This window comes from Penicillium nucicola, assembly GCF_028828085.1.
Source record: "Penicillium nucicola strain IBT 29836 chromosome Unknown utg000010l, whole genome shotgun sequence".
NCBI lineage: Eukaryota > Fungi > Ascomycota > Eurotiomycetes > Eurotiales > Aspergillaceae > Penicillium > Penicillium nucicola.
Genome location: NW_026643134.1, coordinates 135,610 through 153,005, shown reverse-complemented (window position 1 = coordinate 153,005; position 17,396 = coordinate 135,610). Strand labels below are relative to the sequence as shown.

Genomic DNA, 17,396 nt, shown 5'->3' with positions numbered 1-17,396 from the left:
ATATTGGGTTTCGGCGTTGAACAGCGTGCTTCTGCATTATATTGGGTGACGGATACCTGTTGCTTTTGGTTGTATATTTCGGCTTGCATTTTACATTTTGATGCTGTTTGTTTTATACAAATGAGCCTACATAGAACATGAATGTCCATTTTGATATGGTCACTTGCGTTTATCGAACTTTTAGAATACCTACTAACATTTGGCGCCGCCAATATAGCAAGCATAAATACTTAATGCAATTTTATAACATAGATAGGTGTATTATTTAGATCTCCAGATCTTCCTGTCGAGACCATAATGGGCTACTTACTCTATTTACGTACTTTCCTTTTATCAAAAAAGCCGATGGTACCATCAGCTGTGCTATCAAGGGATGCTAAAGCTGAAAAGACACTTATGAACCAGGCCACGTAAAATTTTATAGTTTTTCTAGATAATCGCATCTCAAAAAAAGAAGTCAATAACTATTCGGAGTTTCATGAGTATAGAAAAAAAGAAAAGCAAAAAAGTAGTACTCGCGCCCGGGATCGAACCGGGAACCTTCTGAGAATTGTGAGATTCAAATTGTGAATCAGACGTCATGACCATTAGACCACGCAAGTGCTAGATAAAATTTCCGGCATCTTTAGTATACACGACCAAAAAGAATAGGTTTCCATTCTGTGACGTTGATAATCCTATTCAACCGGCTGGTTTTAAGTAGTATAACCGGAAGCCTTCCCTCTATACATAAGCTTCTTCTACTCCCTAAGAGAAATTGCAAGGTACTGACTTCCCATCCATATATTATAAAGAATGTATACTATAGCGATTAAAATGGCATCCCTTCTATTTCAATCCTGTGAAAAGACACAATAATACCAAATGATAAACTGATTCGACCAAGAAGACAGCTCTCTCAGATTAAAAAAAACATCCTACTCATTTCCAAACTGTACGGAATAACCAAGATGCCCCGTCAAAAAAGCAAAAAGCAAGTACTCGCGCCCGGGATCGAACCGGGAACCTTCTGAGAATTGTGAGATTCAAATTGTGAATCAGACGTCATGACCATTAGACCACGCAAGTATTCGATGATTACTCATGCAACTTTGTGTATTATGGACGAAGGCATAATTAGACAAAATAGGCACTTGGCTATTTGCAGCTATACATATCTCTAACGTGGGAGAAACACTGGATCTCATAAACCATATAAAGGCTATACAGGAAGTTACTATAAAGCCCATTTCCCTTCTTAATCTACTCTTTCAAGTTAACCACAACTTGAAGTAGATTTACAACTGCGCTGTGTATACCCTTATTGCCCGCTTTCTGGCAACCATAACACCTTCATTAACAGCCGAAACCTTCCACCTCTAATCATGTCATGACAGGTGCTATTCTAGCCTCCAAGATTCCTTCAACCCGCTCTGCAAGATCAAGCAAGTCATCCTCTCCCCACCTCCGTCCCATAAGCTCCAATCCAACCGGTACACCAAGAACAGCAGACTCGGAGCTAGGGCTCCTTCCAGCTTGATCATATAATATATTAGTCTACCCAGTCTATGCATTTGTGGGTAGTCAGGGACTAGAGAAACATACCAGGTAGACAAATAGCAGGTCTCCCCGTCAGAGCTGCCAAAACGCCATTTCGACCAGGCTGTGTCGTGGCCCCGATTTTCACGGGCAGTTGTCGTTGATGTGGGTAAGCTAATGCATCGAGATCATAGAAATCAAAGCATTTAGATAAAGATTGTTTCAAGGAGTCGATGAACTTCAGTCGTTCTTTATGGGCTGGACTACCGGGCGAATAAGTTTCTAGGTCTTCGAATGCAGCCGTCAAAACATGTGTTGAAGCTCTGGGGTCATAATCTCCACTTTGGACTATTGATTCGAGGTTTCGGTGTGGCGTCGAGATTATATAAGGTGATTGGAGGAATTCGTCTAGATAGTGCTTGAATTCGAAGGCTTGTGTATCGGCTTTTGCGAGGAGGGTTGTGATGCTCCAGTCTGGGTGGCTGGAGTGGGTGATTGGGACTAGGGTTATATCTTCATCCTTGGAGGCAAGAGATGATAGACTTGTTCGGATAATATCTTGTATGATGTCGTTCTCGGAGAGGACTTCCGGCTCCGAGCATGAGCCCTCGATTGGGAAGTATGCTTCCAGGACTCCGATTCGAACCTGGCGGCCCGGTCTGCGAGTGATCATTGAAGGATACGCAAATCCATTCTGATCTTTGTCTCCCTCAACATCTTTCATAATGCCATACAACGTCCTTACATCACAAACGCGCCTCCCCATGGGACCAGCAACATCTTGGGTCTCGGAAACCGGTACAAGACCCCCACAAGATACCCTCCCCGTGGATGGTCGGAATCCTACAATCCCACATGCCGAGGCGGGTGAGCGCAGCGAGTTCATCGTATCTGTGCCACAGCCTACGAGTCCAAAGTTGCATGCCAGGGCGGCGGCTGTGCCACCGGAGGAACCGCCCGGTGTACGACCTGCATCATATGGATTGAGGGTTTGGCCGCCGAGGGAAGAAGTTGATGTTCCCTGTAATGCGAATTCATGGAGATTGGCCTTGGCGAGAATTATTGCGCCTGCTTCTAGGAGGCGGGTCACTACTTCACTGTTGGTGGTGTAGAGATCTTTGAGGGCCGAGACTCCTGCGCTAGTGGGGAGATTGCTGGTGCCATAGTTGTCTTTGAGTATGATTGGCACACTGTGTAGTTCTGGGTAAGATGTGTTGCTCTTGTTGAATGTTTCTGTTTCCCTGGCCTTTCGTTCGGCGGTTTGGAGAGCTTCTGGGTTAATTGTTATAAGAGTCTGAAGCGTGCTGTCATATTTCTTGATTGCCTCCAGGTAGTAAGTTACCAGCGCTGGGCCATTTGAAGGGTCCATCTGCAGTGATTTATGGAAATTGGAGATGGTGATGTCGTGCATGTCGGGAGTTGATGAGGGGAAGTTGGAGATGTGTAGATCCGAAAGAAAGAGATCGTCATGCAAGGAACAATTGATCAACCGGTCCAATTGGGCGATTTGCGCTCTGTACTCGGGGGTGTCCCTATTTCTTTACAGTCTCTCTCTGATATTCCCCTACGCTATATGCTCGGGTTATTCCGCCCCGAACCCAACGAGCCAAACGAGCCAGATATCACAGATCTCCCAAAAGTATGAAGCTGAGAGCCAGAACTCCCTAAATTGTACCTATGTGCACCCCATACGGTTAAGCCATTGGACGCCAAAATCAAAATGGTATAATCATCCAAACTTAGCCTATCCTTCCAGGCCTGCCGGATTCCACGAAAGCGAAAGAAGAAACAAGAAACAAGAAAGAAAGAAAGAAAGAAAGAAAGAAAGAAAGAAAGAAAGAAAGAAAGAAAGAAAGAAAGAAAGAAAGAAAAGAAAGCAGTTAACATATAACCGACGCCTTTTAAGGCATAATAGATAAACAAATAAGGTTAGGATATGAGTTGCACCCAGGAGAGACACGCTGTGAGGACTTGACTGCCATGCCATGCCACGAACCGGGCGGGATACAGCAAAGTCTGAGATCCTGCGACTCAGGGTCGAAGAAATAAAAAAACATCGTGATCATGATTTTGCCAGTGAAAAACACCTTTCCATCCCATCCGCCATAGAAACAAAGATTACCCTCGAGATATGAAGCTGTCTATCCAGTAATTGGATCCTTTCACGCCGGTGAATTCCCTTCCCATGCTGACAAGGCCAAATGTGGCCGCTATACCTGTAAATCGAAGAAGCTCAAACACGCTGTTGTTGTTGTTGTTGTTGTTGCTGCTGTTGCTGCTGCTGCTGCTGTTGCTGCTGACGAGCGAGTCCCTGGCCAATGCGGAAGGCCTCGGTGCCATCATCAACAAGTGTTTCCTTGAACCAGGGGTGCTTGAGTGCCGCCTTGGCAGTAATCCGATTTTTGGGATCATAAACGAAGATCTTCTGTAGCAGGTCCAGGAATGAACGGTTGAAAGGTGTGTTGGTGGGAATGAACTCCTAAATGATCGGGTCAGCGAATGAGCTAGTATAAAACTACAAGTAAACATACCGTCAAACCCTTCATGGCGCGCACATACTTGCGCGAAGCCCGAGTGGTGTCGTTGTTAGGATAATCAAGCTTGCTTCGGGCAAAATATCTAGGTCAAGTCAGCGACTGGTAGGGTGACTTTAGGGGAGGGGGACAAATTTACTTCGAGGCAGAGTTGCTACCACCTGTTTTCCCACCCGCCATGACCTTCTTCACCAACGCTTGGTCAATGCGGCCGCCAATGACAGCCTCCATCATTGCGAGGTGTTCGAGGTTGTCGTGGGTCTGAAAGAGGGCATCTCCGGTGAAGAATTCCACCAGAATACACCCAATACTCCAGATGTCACACGGGAAACTCCAGCCCAGATTCAAAATGATTTCGGGGGCCCGGTAGTGGCGAGTGGAGACAACAGAGGAGTGGTATTCATCATCGAAAGTGGCCGAGCCAAAGTCGATGAGGCGGATCTCCCCATCGAGAAGTACTCGGCGTTGTCGTGCGTTGCGACCTGAGGCGTGAGAAGAGGTGGGGACGGAGCGATTATAGGTAAATGTCTGGTAGGCATTGCTAACCAAAAGAATGTTTTCGGGTTTGAGGTCGGTATGGATGAGGTTGAGGTCATGAAGGACTGGATTTGGTCAGTTGGAACATTGGACGAGAAGGAGCGCGAAGCTTACAAGCAACACTAGTGAACAGTTGCCGGGCGAACAGTTGGATCTGGCTGCTCGGGAAAGGCACAAAGCCATTGGCCTTGAGAAAGTCGAACACACTCTGTCCAAGCAAATCCGTGACAATGCAAATGTGATTCCTGAAGTCGAAAGTATCCCGCAAATGGATGCACTTGTTGCGGTTGGTCTTGTCGTTTGACGACAACGTTGACAAGACTCGCAGCTCAATTCGTGAGGCATCGCGGTACTTTTGGATTGACCGGATGATTTTGACTGCACAGCGAGATTTGCGGTGCTTGTCGTATGCCTCCACCACCTTGCCAAAGGTACCTTGGCCCAGGAGCCTGATCACGGAGTCTACAAAGTCAGTCTAATCATCAAATCCAAGGTGAGATGGACTTACATCGATCGGTCAATGGGGTGTCGGGAGTGACGATATAGTGACCGTCGTCATCGTCGAACTTCTTGTTCTGAGCGCTGGTGTTCTAGAAAAGTCAAGTCAGTCCGTCATCGCATCAAAAACAGGTCGACATCACTTACATCGCGAACCACCGGCACATGGACATCCTTGGCCTTGATGGGTGGCTTCGGAGGCGGTACGTAGCTCAGGAAAGCATCGCCCACCGTCTCCAACTCTAGTCTTTTCTGTTCATCGCGAATCGATTTTCGCGTGGCGACGCGCTTTCGTTTTTGACCCACAGTTGCATCCTCATAGTATACCCCATTCGCGGCACCAGTACTGCCTTGCGACCCGAGCGATGTAGGCGCGGTTGTGTGTAGGGACGTTGTGCGATCTGTGGACAAGGAATTCGACGAGTTGTCGCCATATTGCTGCGGATTGATGGAAAACGCGGGACGATCGTAGTGACTTAAATCATATGCGGTTTCCACCCCTGTTCGTCGTCTCTTCCCGGCGGGTTGGGGAACCACCGGAGGTGCTCTGGCAGCAGACGGATTGGCAGTAGACGTCACTCCGTTGGACTCTGGACCGGGGCTGTCATCGATCACAATGACCTCCTTGGGGAGACCATTCTTGTAAAATTCCGTCCAGTCTGGCTTCTTTTTCCGGCCTCCCACCGAGGGGGCCACGCTGGAGCCGCTCTCATGGGTCATAGCCGAAGGGGTCGACGTTGCCGGCGGCATTCTCGGGGGTTGTGTGTAAGGGATATTATTTGTGGCCGACGAGGCGGAGTAAGCGTAGGAGTTTGCAAGGCGACCTCCCGTAGTGGGCGCTGGGTAAGCGGTGTTCGGTTGGTAGGGGTGGTGAGGATATCCGTAGGCCTGGTGGTGAGAAGGATGGGTTGCAGTGGCCGTAGAGGGAGTGGACATGTTGCAGAAAGTCCGATTCCGTCCCACGAACGCCAGAGGAAGAAGGAATTAGCGGAAGATACGGCCGATGGGCCGATGATCGTTGTGCGCGACTCTCTCTCGAGAGGGACGGGGGTTGGGAGTGCAGAGATATGCGAGAACCGAGAAGAGGAATCAGAGAAGAAAGACTGAGCAACTGAACAACGGTCAGACGATCAGTCAGGCAGTCAGATAGTCAGACGGCAAAGACTCAAAAGGATCAAAAGGGCCTTTTTTTCCCTCAGAGGAACGCTGAGATCATTGAAGGCGACATTGGAGGGGGGGGAAAGAAGGCGAAGAGAGAGAGAGAGAGTTGGGGCCGATCTACGCGGTCATCTCGCCTGGCACCTTTTTCTTCCCCTTCTTCTTCGCTTTCTCTCGTTTATTCCTACGCCTGGATATTCACTGGTTCTGGACACGTTATGAACACTCTTTAGCTGATTCCTCTAACTTTGGTCGAGCCCTGGACCTCCGGGTTTGGGGCTTAGGCTTGCTGTTCTACAGTCTACCGTACTCAGTCCACACAGTCCCGTTCACAGCAGGGGGAGGCAAGGATCAGCGGGATATGATGGCTTCATTCCAGTCCCAATCACTCATCTGGAATGAAATCCGAAGTTCTAGGGCCTCGGGGTCCAGTACGTCCAAGCCCTGGCTTTAGCCGAACCCTCCAGTCCAGGCCAATCCACACAGTCCCCGCAACTGAGAACCTCAGCACCTCCATGGAGGTTACAAAACCGATGTACGTCCCCAGGACTTGGAGATGCACCCAACCCAGCGTGGGGGGGCTGGTGTGGCTCCCCGTAGACTCTGCGCATCATCCCCCTGACATTCCAGCGGCAAGTGAAAGCAGAAACGGACAACCCCATGCACTGCCATGGAATTCTCCAGGATCCTAACCCCAGGACTGTACCAGATAGATAGATTTCACATAGCTAGAGGGGATATTTCACTAGGAAGATCAACTCGGGGCAACGGGGGAATGAGGGAATGAGGGAATGAGGGAAGGAGGGAAGGAGGGAACTATATATCTTCAGCTTCACCGGTCAGGTTCACCGCTTCTTCCCTCAGGTTTTGTTCTGAAACCCAGTGTAGGAGGCAGATGTTGATCCAGAGGAATCTTGGACTTTGCCCTTGACCGTAGATAAAATTATGCTGTTCAGCCCGGTTCTAGAAAACCTGCCTCGGGGGTTATGCCCGAAAGCCACCATGTGCCGGAAGAGAACAGGTAAAAAAAAGATCAAAATGAGAAACTAAGATACCTGTTTCAAGCCCATGCCAAACCTCACACGGCAGACTAGATCCTCAACACCCGGTCGCAGACCTGGCGCTGCGGCTGTGAGTGTGGAAGGCAATTGGCCCGAGACATGACGCGCACTCTACACAAGACGGACATTTCAGGTAGCTGGTCATTTCAAGTACGTGGAATTCGAGAGTGGACATATCAAAGGGCGACAAGACATAATAAACGAGGCATCAGATTTCCTCTATCGTCACGAACGATGTATGCTCAACTGGTAGAGCACTCAAGAAACATCTCCCGTCACCCTCACAACCAACGCCACCCAGAACACGCAGATAATGCAGAAACTCCTGGTCGAAGCCATAGGGAAGATAGCCGCGACGAGCGTAGGAAAAAAAAAAAAAAAAAACAACTAGAGACACAAAAAATAAGATTACAAACGTTATGACCGGAACTAGTTTCCACGGTCTCGATCCTCTTTGGGATCCTTCAGATATCCCTTTTGAATGTGTTTGGTACCCCGTCCATCTGCCTCCAGCATGAACAACACATCTCGGACTTGGATCCCCGCTCCTCGCTCTTGGTCTTCACGCCATGTTCCGAGACGACGATGGGTCTGACTAGGTGCGGATTCCCCGGATATGGATTTTTCGGGACCTGCAGTGGGCGTAGATGGAGCGGGACGGGAAGGGGAGGAGAAGCCACTATTGGCAGGACCTCCGGACTTCAGCCACGAGTAGGATTTTTTGGCACCAAACATGCGACCAGATAGCGCCATACGCGCCGTTTCCACGGATTGCTGATGCTGTTGAGCCTCGCTGGCCTTCGAGTCGACCATTTTTCTGGCTTCCTTTTTCGTGACGGACTTCTTGTCAAAGCTGGGGGTCTTATCACCGATAGGGGTCGAAGGTGCGGACCCGTTGATATCAACGGACTCGGCTCGACCGGCTTCGCCAAGAATAGCATTACTATTACGTTTGGCACGCTTGGCTGCCCGTCTTTCTTCTTGCAAAGCTTCCCTCTGGATTAGTGCGCGGAACCGCTCTGGGTTGGGTTTTGGACCAGATGAATCGACGGCAGAATGGGGACCTATGATGAATGTCAGTACGATGGATGATGAACGAAAGCCAGCAAATTATATGCCATGAAGGGTAGCATACGCTTCACAGGTGTTTGCACGTTCCCTGCAGTCGGCCCAAGAGGGCTCGCAATGTCTCTCCATTCCGCGGGAACTGTGCCATGAGAATGTGCCCGCCGACTTCGAGCGAGAGATGAGGAATAGTCAATGACACCTCGTAGTCTTTCTTCGCAAGAGATTGATAAAATGTTCAGGATGTCGACGAGAGGAGCTCCATCCTGGTTGAGAATTGTCTGACCAGTGCGCACAACAGAAGACCCATCTGGACCAGTAACTTCAATAGGCTGAGGACGACCAGGAACAGGATGAAAAAGACCCTCAGCTGGAATTCGAACACCAAGATCAAATCCGCGCTTCTGAAGCTTCTGCTCAAGAAGTTTTGTCAGCAAGAACGGCTCTTGAATGTGATATTGTGCCCGTCTTGCGGCCACCGTATCCTCGCGGGTCGGTTCGTTCGGATCTTTAAATGGAGCAGGTGCTTGCGAGGACGGATCAGAAGTGAAAGAATCATTTGCTATCGCGGGTTTAATCTGCGGCAATTCACCAAAGCTGTTGGAAGCTGATAGCGTTCCTGGAGTAGACACTTGAGAATTGAAAGAGGTATTGATGGGTGGCGGGTGAGACATCTGGAGACCTCGCTGGGGTGGCTGCGCCTGCGCATTCTGCCCTGAAAAGCTCCGCGTGAGAAATGCTTCTTCTTCTCTCACATCAATGCCAGATGAAGCCAAGACATCAGTCAGTTCAGCTGCATCCGTTGTCTTGTCTACCGGGCGAGAAGGAGGTCCCATAGTACCGGGAGGTGCCGGGGGAGGGGGTGCGGGCGAAGTCATATTGACATTCATATTCATGTTAACCGGTGCTCCGTTCATTTGAGCATGGTTTGGTGGAAGTTGCATTGCGCCAAAGCTCGGAGATCCATAAGGAGACTGTGTCTGAGAAGGCGGAAGAGGCGATAAGCGAGGTCTTTTTGATGGAGGGGGAGCAACAGCTCCATTCACAGGGGAGGCAGCAGAGTTGGGAGATGGCGAGGAGACAGGCGGGGAGAAGGACTGAGTAGAGAACGGCGGAGGGGGTTGTTGCTGCTGGGGATGCCGAGCTTGCGCCATTATGACAAGATAGTGAGATTATGATCGTTTCAAAGATGAGACTGGTCGCTACTGCGGTAATCCGTGGCGGTCTTCAATGCGAAGGGGCGTCCACGCGTGGCCGTTGAAATGAGCAGATTGCTCGCACCACCAGCTTCCAATAGCTGCAACCATCTCAATAAGTGTACTGGGCCATAGAGGCGACGCGCGAATTAAACAACAGTTGAGTATAGCGCGAAAGTGACGACGTCTGAAGGAGGAGGAGGGTTGATGGGGTAAGGGAGCTTTTACTGCGTGGCCGAGTTTGCTCCGCGGATCGCGACCAGCACGTGACCTGGTATTGACTAAGCGCCAAAACCTCCAGGCTCCTTGCTCTTTCAAGCATCCATCCAGCCGTCTAACATCGTTTCATTGACATCTTTCTTTCAATTGCCACATTGTATCTTTCCTTGCTGCGTTGCGCAAGTTCTTGGTTGTTGCGCTCTGCGCATTGTGAAATCTAGCGCCTCGAACCTCCGCGGGCCCCAGTGCCCAACCTGTTGCTTTACGGACTGAACCAGGTCATACTGCTCCACAGCTTTCACCCATTCGACCTGCTCACGGCAAGATGGCCACCAAACGCAAAGCCTCAGCTATGGGGACGACAGTAGACGACGAGCCTGTTGACCCATCAGACGAACTTGCATTCTATTGTCTCGGCGGAGGAAATGAAGTCGGCCGAAGTTGCCATATTCTGGAGTACAAGGGCAAGACAGTGATGGTCAGTCGACATCACTTATATTGGCAATTCGAATAACTAATCTTTGTTTTTTTTAAGCTTGATGCGGGCATGCACCCGGCAAAAGAAGGCTTCTCTGCGCTTCCGTTCTTCGACGAATTTGACTTGAGCACAGTGGATGTTCTTTTAATCAGTCAGTACGTGTTTCCTTTCTTATTTGCTTTGCGCGAATTACAGACGCTGGGAATGTGTGGGACACTGTGTGCAGGCTTTCATACCACCCGGTGTGAAGCTTGGCTTAACCTGGGAGTCAACTGCCGGGACATGTCTCGGCGCAAACACATTTTTTTCTCGCTGGATATATATGAGAACCCAAATACAATTGATTGCCATGATTTTATTTCTTGTATTCCTGTATCCTTCGATTTGCTGAATTCGAATGCCCGTGCTATTCCCCCAATCATCACGGTGGCTAACAGTCTGCTCTCCATAGTTTCCACGTTGACCACTCCTCAGCCCTTCCATATGTTCTCAGCAAAACCAACTTCAAAGGCCGAGTCTTTATGACTCCTGCCACTCGTGCAATCTACAAATGGCTCATTCAAGACAACGTTCGAGTCAGCAACACATCCTCTTCTTCCGATCAACGCACGACGCTATACAACGAGCGCGATCACCTATCGACACTTCCCTTGATTGAAACCATCGATTTTTACACTACACATACGATTAATGGTATCCGGATTACCCCGTACCCTGCTGGTCACGTCCTTGGTGCAGCCATGTTCAAGATTGATATTGCTGGACTTGTGACCCTGTTTACCGGAGGTAATCGTTTTCCAAGAGCGGCGTCACCTATCAGTTGGCTAATACATTTTAGATTATTCTCGTGAGGAGGACAGGCATTTGATTCCTGCTGCGGTGCCCAAAGGCACAAAAATTGATGTCCTTATCACAGAATCGACATTCGGAATTTCCTCAAACCCACCACGCTTAGAACGCGAGGCTGCACTGATGAAGTCAATCACGGCTGTCTTGAACCGTGGTGGTCGAGTTCTCATGCCGGTGTTCGCCCTTGGTCGTGCGCAAGAGCTACTTCTCATTCTCGATGAATATTGGGAGAGACATCCTGAGCTCCAGAAATTCCCCATCTACTATATTGGAAACATGGCACGTCGATGTATGGTTGTTTACCAAACCTACATTGGTGCTATGAATGATAACATCAAACGTCTTTTCCGGCAACGCATGGCCGAGGCCGAAGCCAGCGGTGACAAGAGTGTCAGTGTCGGACCGTGGGACTTCCGATTTGTCCGTAGTCTTCGCAGCTTGGAGCGTTTTGACGATGTTGGAGGATGTGTCATGCTGGCTTCTCCCGGTATGCTTCAGACCGGAACAAGTCGTGAGCTGCTTGAAAGATGGGCACCGAGCGATCGTAATGGTATTGTCATGACCGGTTACAGTGTAGAAGGAACCATGGCCAAGCAATTGCTCAACGAGCCAGATCAGATTCCTGCTGTTATGTCCAAGGTATCTACTGGACATGGACGAGGCCGTGTCCCTGGAGCGAACGACGAGGACCAGAAGGTGATGATTCCTCGCCGATGCACTGTTGACGAGGTCAGCTTTGCGGCTCACGTTGATGGAGTTGAAAACCGTACCTTCATCGAGGAGGTCGCTGCGCCAGTTGTGATTCTTGTCCATGGCGAGAAACACCAGATGATGAGACTGAAGTCGAAGCTTCTTAGTCTCAACGCTGACAAAGTAGTCAAAGTCAAAGTCTACACCCCAGCAAACTGCGACGAAGTTCGCATTCCGTTCAAAAAGGATAAGATTGCCAAGGTCGTCGGCAAGCTAGCAGAGCTTGCACCACCTTCAGAGGAGGCTGATGCCCAGTTAATGGCTGGTGTATTGGTTCAAAATGGGTTCAACCTATCGCTGATGGCTCCCGACGACTTGCAAGAGTATGCCGGTTTGACGACCACAACTATTTCCTGCAAACAACACATCACTCTCAGCTCTGCCAGCATGGATTTGATCAGATGGGCACTGGAGGGCACATTCGGAGCCATTGAAGAAGTCGGCACCGCCAAGAAATCGCAGAGCAGTGCCCAGAATGACGACGACACCGACGAGACCATGAAGCTAGAGGAAGCTGATGAAGAAATTCCATCAGACGAGACGCAAACATTCCTTGTTATGGGATGTGTATCTCTTCATTACCATTCCCGGAGTCGCGAGGTCGAGTTGGAATGGGAAGGAAACATGATGAACGATGGTGTTGCGGATGCGGTGATGGCTGTTCTCCTCACAGTCGAGAGTAGCCCTGCGTCTGTGAAGCGTAAGATTCAATCGACCCTTCTCACGAGTAGTTTGCTAACCATAATTTTTTGATATCAGAATCTGCTAAGAACAAGCACCACCACCATCATCACGACGATGAAATGGACATGCCTTCACTTCCTAACCCTCACGCCCAATCTGGGCCCCAGGAAAAGCTTGCCCGTATGTTAATGATGCTGGAGGCCCAGTTTGGTGGTGACAACATTGGCCCCATTGAACGTCCTCGCGTCCCAGCCGACCTTGCACTCGGCCCAGAAGGTGAAGCCGATGAGGCGAACGAGGAACGGGTTTCCGATATCGAGGCTGTGGAAATGGACCGTCTTATTGCCATGGGTATTCCAGTCCCTGGAATCGAGATCAAGGTGGACAAGCACGTTGCCCGTGTCTGGTTAGAAGACCTAGAAGTTGAGTGCGGTAATGCTGTTCTGCGTGATCGAATTCGCGTTGTCGTTGAGCGAGCTGTTGAGACTGTTGCTGGCCTCTGGGCAGAAAGCTCCATGCCTCGTGAGAATGCTGCCAATGGGAAACTTGAGATCGAAGCTGCTGCGAAGAAGACCGCTGCTATTGAGGCTTAAGAATGATCTATGATCTAATCTTTCACATACGTATGTTTGGTTTACATGTATAATAACGAAATTCCACCAAATGATTTGACCTGAGTTTCTCTAATTCAGTAGCTACTTGACTCTAGATCGATGAAATTGTAATTCATGCATGTTTCTTCTCAAGCCCTCATTGTTCTCCTATGTATATCAAAGGCTATTTCTGTAGTGTCGCAAACACTTCCTCTAGAACCTTTTCGAGGGTGTCCACGATAATATCGATCTCCCCCTTGGACACAACGTAAGCTGGCGCAAGAATCAAATGATCTCCTTTGATCCCATCCACGGTGCCGGAACTACCATACAGTGATACGCTGTGCTCTGACTGAAGTCCTTTTTCCTGGATAAGGAAAGCCAGGCGGTCCTTGGGATCAAAGGGCTCCTTGGTAGCCTTGTCTTTGACGAATTCCAGCTTTAAATCCGGTCAGCAGCAAGCCCAAGCAACATAAGCAATGAAGAATATGAAATAGAATGACTTACACCCCAGAACAGACCCTTTCCTCGAATATCTCCCACGTAAGGATGTTTCTCGAATCGCTGTCTCAGTTGCTTTTCGAGATAATCTCCCATTTCCTGGACATTAGAAAGAAGATTCTCCTGTTTGATAGTTTTCTGCACAGCGAGTGCAGCAGCACATGATATCGGATGGCCCTGGTACGTCTGTCCATGGCGGAACATTCCACTGCCTTTGTCCATAATTTGGACAATATGATCATTTATCAAGAGGCCTGAGACCGGGGCGTAACCACCGCCCAAACCCTTTCCAATAGTCTGAATATCGGGAACGACATCTTCCTGTTCCCAGGCATGCAATGTTCCACAGCGGCCCATTCCACTCATAATTTCGTCGAGGATAAAGAGTGCACCGTACTTTTCGCAGACGGCTTTCATTGCTGGGAAGTATCCTGGTACTGCTGGAACACAGCCAAGAGCCTATGCTTATATATCAGAGGAGTATTCTACAACATGTTGAGAATTTCTTACCGCTCCAACGACAGGCTCTGCCATGAATGCACATACGGTCTCCGGGCCGACACGCTGAAATTCGGCGTCTAGTTCAGCAGCAAGTCGGGCAACATATTCTGCGTCCGATTCTCCGTCAATCTTGTTACGATAGGCATAGCAGGGAGAAACGTGAGATACGTTCTTGGAAAGGAGAGGTTCAAAAGGTTGCCGACGCTGGACGTGCCCGCCAACAGAGAGGGCACCCAAAGTTGTGCCATGGTAAGAAGGCAGCCGTGCAATAAATTTTGTACGCTCTGGCTGAGGTGTAGAAAGTTCCAAGAAATATTGACGTGCCAACTTGAGTGCAGCCTCGACAGCCTCAGAGCCTTCAAGATATCAGTCATCTTCTGTGTGATATAAGTCATTGGATCTGACTGACCTGAGCTGACAACAAATAGCTTGGAAAGCTTTCCACCTGTGGAGTCAACTAATAGGTGGGCAAGTTCCTCAGCTACCTCGGTACCAAAGAAGGCCGAGTGACAGTAGGACAACTGGTCCATTTGATCCTTGATCAGCTGGGTGACTCCTCCATGACCGTGTCCCAGACATGACACCGCTGCGCCACCAGTCGAATCGAGGAACTTGGTTCCATCTTCCAAGAAGATGTAGCTGCCCTTACCACCAACGGCCTTCTTGGGAATGAAACGTGTATCCCGGTGGAGAACAGCGCTAGTCTTGGTTTCTGGTAATATGTCAGAATGAAATCGAACTCGAGTGGGGAATGCATACCGGTCATGATGAGAGATGTGAAGGGGAGAAACAGAATAGGAAATCGAGACCCTTATGTAGCCCTGGATACCCGAGGCAAAGCAGCTGCGGGTCTGATATCGGCATGCCGAGAAGAAGCCGAGCCCTAGATTGGTCAAGAGAGAAACACACGGACTCCTACTGTGGGGGGGTTTCTCCTCCGACTTGCCTAATTCTGCTTAGCGAAGAGTCCGAGAGTTGATCGGTTTGATAGGCATAAAAGAGCCGCCGGAGAATTTAGTCTTATTTGTTACAAGCTATAAGGATTCATGCTTCAGTGCACCTGATTCAACATATATTGATACATGAGAATACAAGCAGAATCATAAAAGTTACAATGTGCAAGGAAAGTAATGATGACAACTGAGCTGTACAAGCAAGGAATAGGAATATTGGAGAAGAAATCGAGTCAAGTCTGGAGATTCACCGATTCATGACGAATCTCTTATATACTGGAACAATCTGCTTACAAGCTAGTCCTAAAAAAGGGGCCCGTTTCTTGATTACTGTTTCTTCCTCTCTTCCTTTGTAGACTATGTTTCCTAGTACTGATTTCAATGGCAAAGTAACATCGGTGAATCCTATTTCTATCATTCTTTCGGTCCCTAGAAAGACACAACCACATGTGAAACACCATGTTTCCTAAACTGAAGTGCAACTGTACCAGTCTGTATTTATCTTTATCGATAAATATCTAAATCTTCTGAATGTTACGCTCATAAGAACCTGGAACTGAAAATTCTCAAGGATATAGGTTGTTTGATGCTCTTTTTGTGTGTTGCTGCGGCGGGCATTTCGTGTCGGACGGTTCATTCACATGGTGAAAAGGGAAAACCCTCCCCTAGATAACAGCAAGCCAAAGAATATTGAATAAGAGATTCAGTGCTGTATTGCCTACGAGCTCCGGGTCTCAAAGCTCATCGCTCAGCCTCCAGCATATTTCGTTCATGTTGCTTTAGCTCGACAGAATGTATGGCCTGCAATACCGAATAGTGGTAGGTCGGAATGACTAGGCATGGACCGGGGGAATAATCGTGATCATGAATGTCTGGACGGTAGCAGGTCCGGAACGGTAAAGGCTGCCCCGGGAATCTTTCATTAAACCAGTCCTTAATCACACCGCTCTGCGTTAGTTTTAGTGGCTGCTTTTTCGGCAGAGCAGTGGGATGGAAAGTATTGAATGTGATGTTTTTGCCGTTTGGTATTAGTTTCACAATGTCGACGATCCGGTGGACACACTCCCACAGCTCCAACTCTTGGCTGGGCGGCAACCAAAAAAAGTGGTCGACGTGAATCCATGGCCCACATTTTTGGAATCTCCAGCTTGGGAATTCTTGGATAAGTCGAAGGACATAATCAAGGCGGTTAAACTCCTTGTATTTGACCCCTTTTAGTTTTCTCGTACCCTTTGCCGCCTTTACGATAGCGTTGAATTCCAGTGTTCCTTCATACGAGCAACGAACCGCGACAGTAAGAGTGAGGACACGATGTTCGTATAATACACGAGACGTCTCCTCGTTGAGGCTTCGATTGCAGGAAAGGATGGATAGAGCACGGGGTGCGAGGTCCATGTTCTGGAAGAAATTGTCGAAGAGACAGTTCCAGATTTGGAAGCGTAGCTCTGGTGGTAGCTTTGAAAATTCGCCGAGTTGGGCGAAAGGGGGTTTGGACTCCTCTTGGGAGCGATCTTGGTTCATCTTGCTAGTTGGTAATAGGGTGATGACTTGAAATATGGTGAAGAAGATAGAAGCAAAGAGAGACGAGACTTATGGATACAGTAAGTTCCGTTGTCTACTCTCAGGCTGTGTCATACCATGGTTTAAGTTTCTCACGTAGTATGATGTCAGTTAAACCTTGTGAGGAGGGATGTTGGAATTCCATGAGGCTAATATCGTCCAGATCGCCAAGTGAATATGGGCAAAAGAATGTATGTTTGGCCTGAGTGCGGCCTGATTATTGAATCACCAGGTGCACCGCCTATATCATGAAATGAAGCTGTTCCCTCACAAAGCCCTCGATCCCTATATAACCATATAAACAGGTGTTGAGCTTCCCAGTCAAGTTTTTGCTTTTCAAATTATGCGTTAGGCTCGGTGGCTTTCAAGGTTCGTGCCAACGTAGAGATGAGTGAGTCACCCAGGCTGAACACCCCATGCGGGAGTTTGTTAGAGCGCAGTGACTGCCGGATAATTAGAAGATCGAGATATTTGAGGAACCCTATAGTCTTGTCTCTTATAGCTCAGGATTGATCCAACTATAGTGGTTGCAGTCTTTAACACGGCACAGACACTTACTGGTAAGGTTCACCCGATTATATATACAAAAATCTATCCATACATTCATATTTGATTTCCATTCAGTTGCCCTCAAGTCGAACAACTCCTTTACTCAGCTCGGCCTTGAATTGGTGATTGGACAAGCTGAATCCACCGATTGACCCGGAGTGTGACACGACTGGGAAATAGTATGGCAGATAG

General features: G+C 48.7%; 6 protein-coding genes across 6 annotated transcripts; 1 reads left to right on the top strand and 5 right to left on the bottom strand.

Annotated features, from left to right (window-relative positions):
- Positions 1-1,362: 1,362 nt before the first annotated feature.
- Positions 1,363-2,929, bottom strand: N7511_008585 (amidase; the record flags this gene model as incomplete). The annotated part of the gene is made up of 2 exons (XM_057130962.1): positions 1,363-1,514; positions 1,585-2,929. The coding sequence occupies 2 exons, from the start codon at positions 2,927-2,929 to the stop codon at positions 1,363-1,365; spliced, it is 1,497 nt and encodes a 498-aa protein (XP_056978950.1).
- Positions 2,930-3,751: 822 nt separating this feature from the next.
- Positions 3,752-6,023, bottom strand: N7511_008584 (putative protein kinase (Lkh1); the record flags this gene model as incomplete). Its single annotated transcript, XM_057130961.1, has 6 exons — positions 3,752-3,997; positions 4,050-4,137; positions 4,192-4,654; positions 4,704-5,051; positions 5,098-5,179; positions 5,235-6,023. The coding sequence occupies 6 exons, from the start codon at positions 6,021-6,023 to the stop codon at positions 3,752-3,754; spliced, it is 2,016 nt and encodes a 671-aa protein (XP_056978949.1).
- Positions 6,024-7,735: 1,712 nt separating this feature from the next.
- N7511_008583 (uncharacterized protein) lies at positions 7,736-9,525 on the bottom strand (the record flags this gene model as incomplete). Its single annotated transcript, XM_057130960.1, has 2 exons — positions 7,736-8,370; positions 8,442-9,525. The coding sequence occupies 2 exons, from the start codon at positions 9,523-9,525 to the stop codon at positions 7,736-7,738; spliced, it is 1,719 nt and encodes a 572-aa protein (XP_056978948.1).
- A 586-nt stretch (positions 9,526-10,111) lies between these two features.
- ysh1 (cleavage polyadenylation factor subunit YSH1) lies at positions 10,112-13,140 on the top strand (the record flags this gene model as incomplete). The annotated part of the gene is made up of 5 exons (XM_057130959.1): positions 10,112-10,264; positions 10,322-10,419; positions 10,716-11,050; positions 11,103-12,563; positions 12,623-13,140. 5 exons carry the CDS (start codon positions 10,112-10,114, stop codon positions 13,138-13,140), a joined length of 2,565 nt encoding a protein of 854 aa, XP_056978947.1.
- Positions 13,141-13,324: 184 nt separating this feature from the next.
- N7511_008581 (aminotransferase, class III) lies at positions 13,325-14,908 on the bottom strand (the record flags this gene model as incomplete). Its single annotated transcript, XM_057130958.1, has 5 exons — positions 13,325-13,579; positions 13,648-14,100; positions 14,152-14,498; positions 14,552-14,854; positions 14,902-14,908. 5 exons carry the CDS (start codon positions 14,906-14,908, stop codon positions 13,325-13,327), a joined length of 1,365 nt encoding a protein of 454 aa, XP_056978946.1.
- A 928-nt stretch (positions 14,909-15,836) lies between these two features.
- On the bottom strand, positions 15,837-16,616 carry N7511_008580 (uncharacterized protein; the record flags this gene model as incomplete). Its single annotated transcript, XM_057130957.1, has 1 exon — positions 15,837-16,616. One exon carries the CDS (start codon positions 16,614-16,616, stop codon positions 15,837-15,839), a length of 780 nt encoding a protein of 259 aa, XP_056978945.1.
- Between the last annotated feature and the right edge of the window lie 780 nt (positions 16,617-17,396).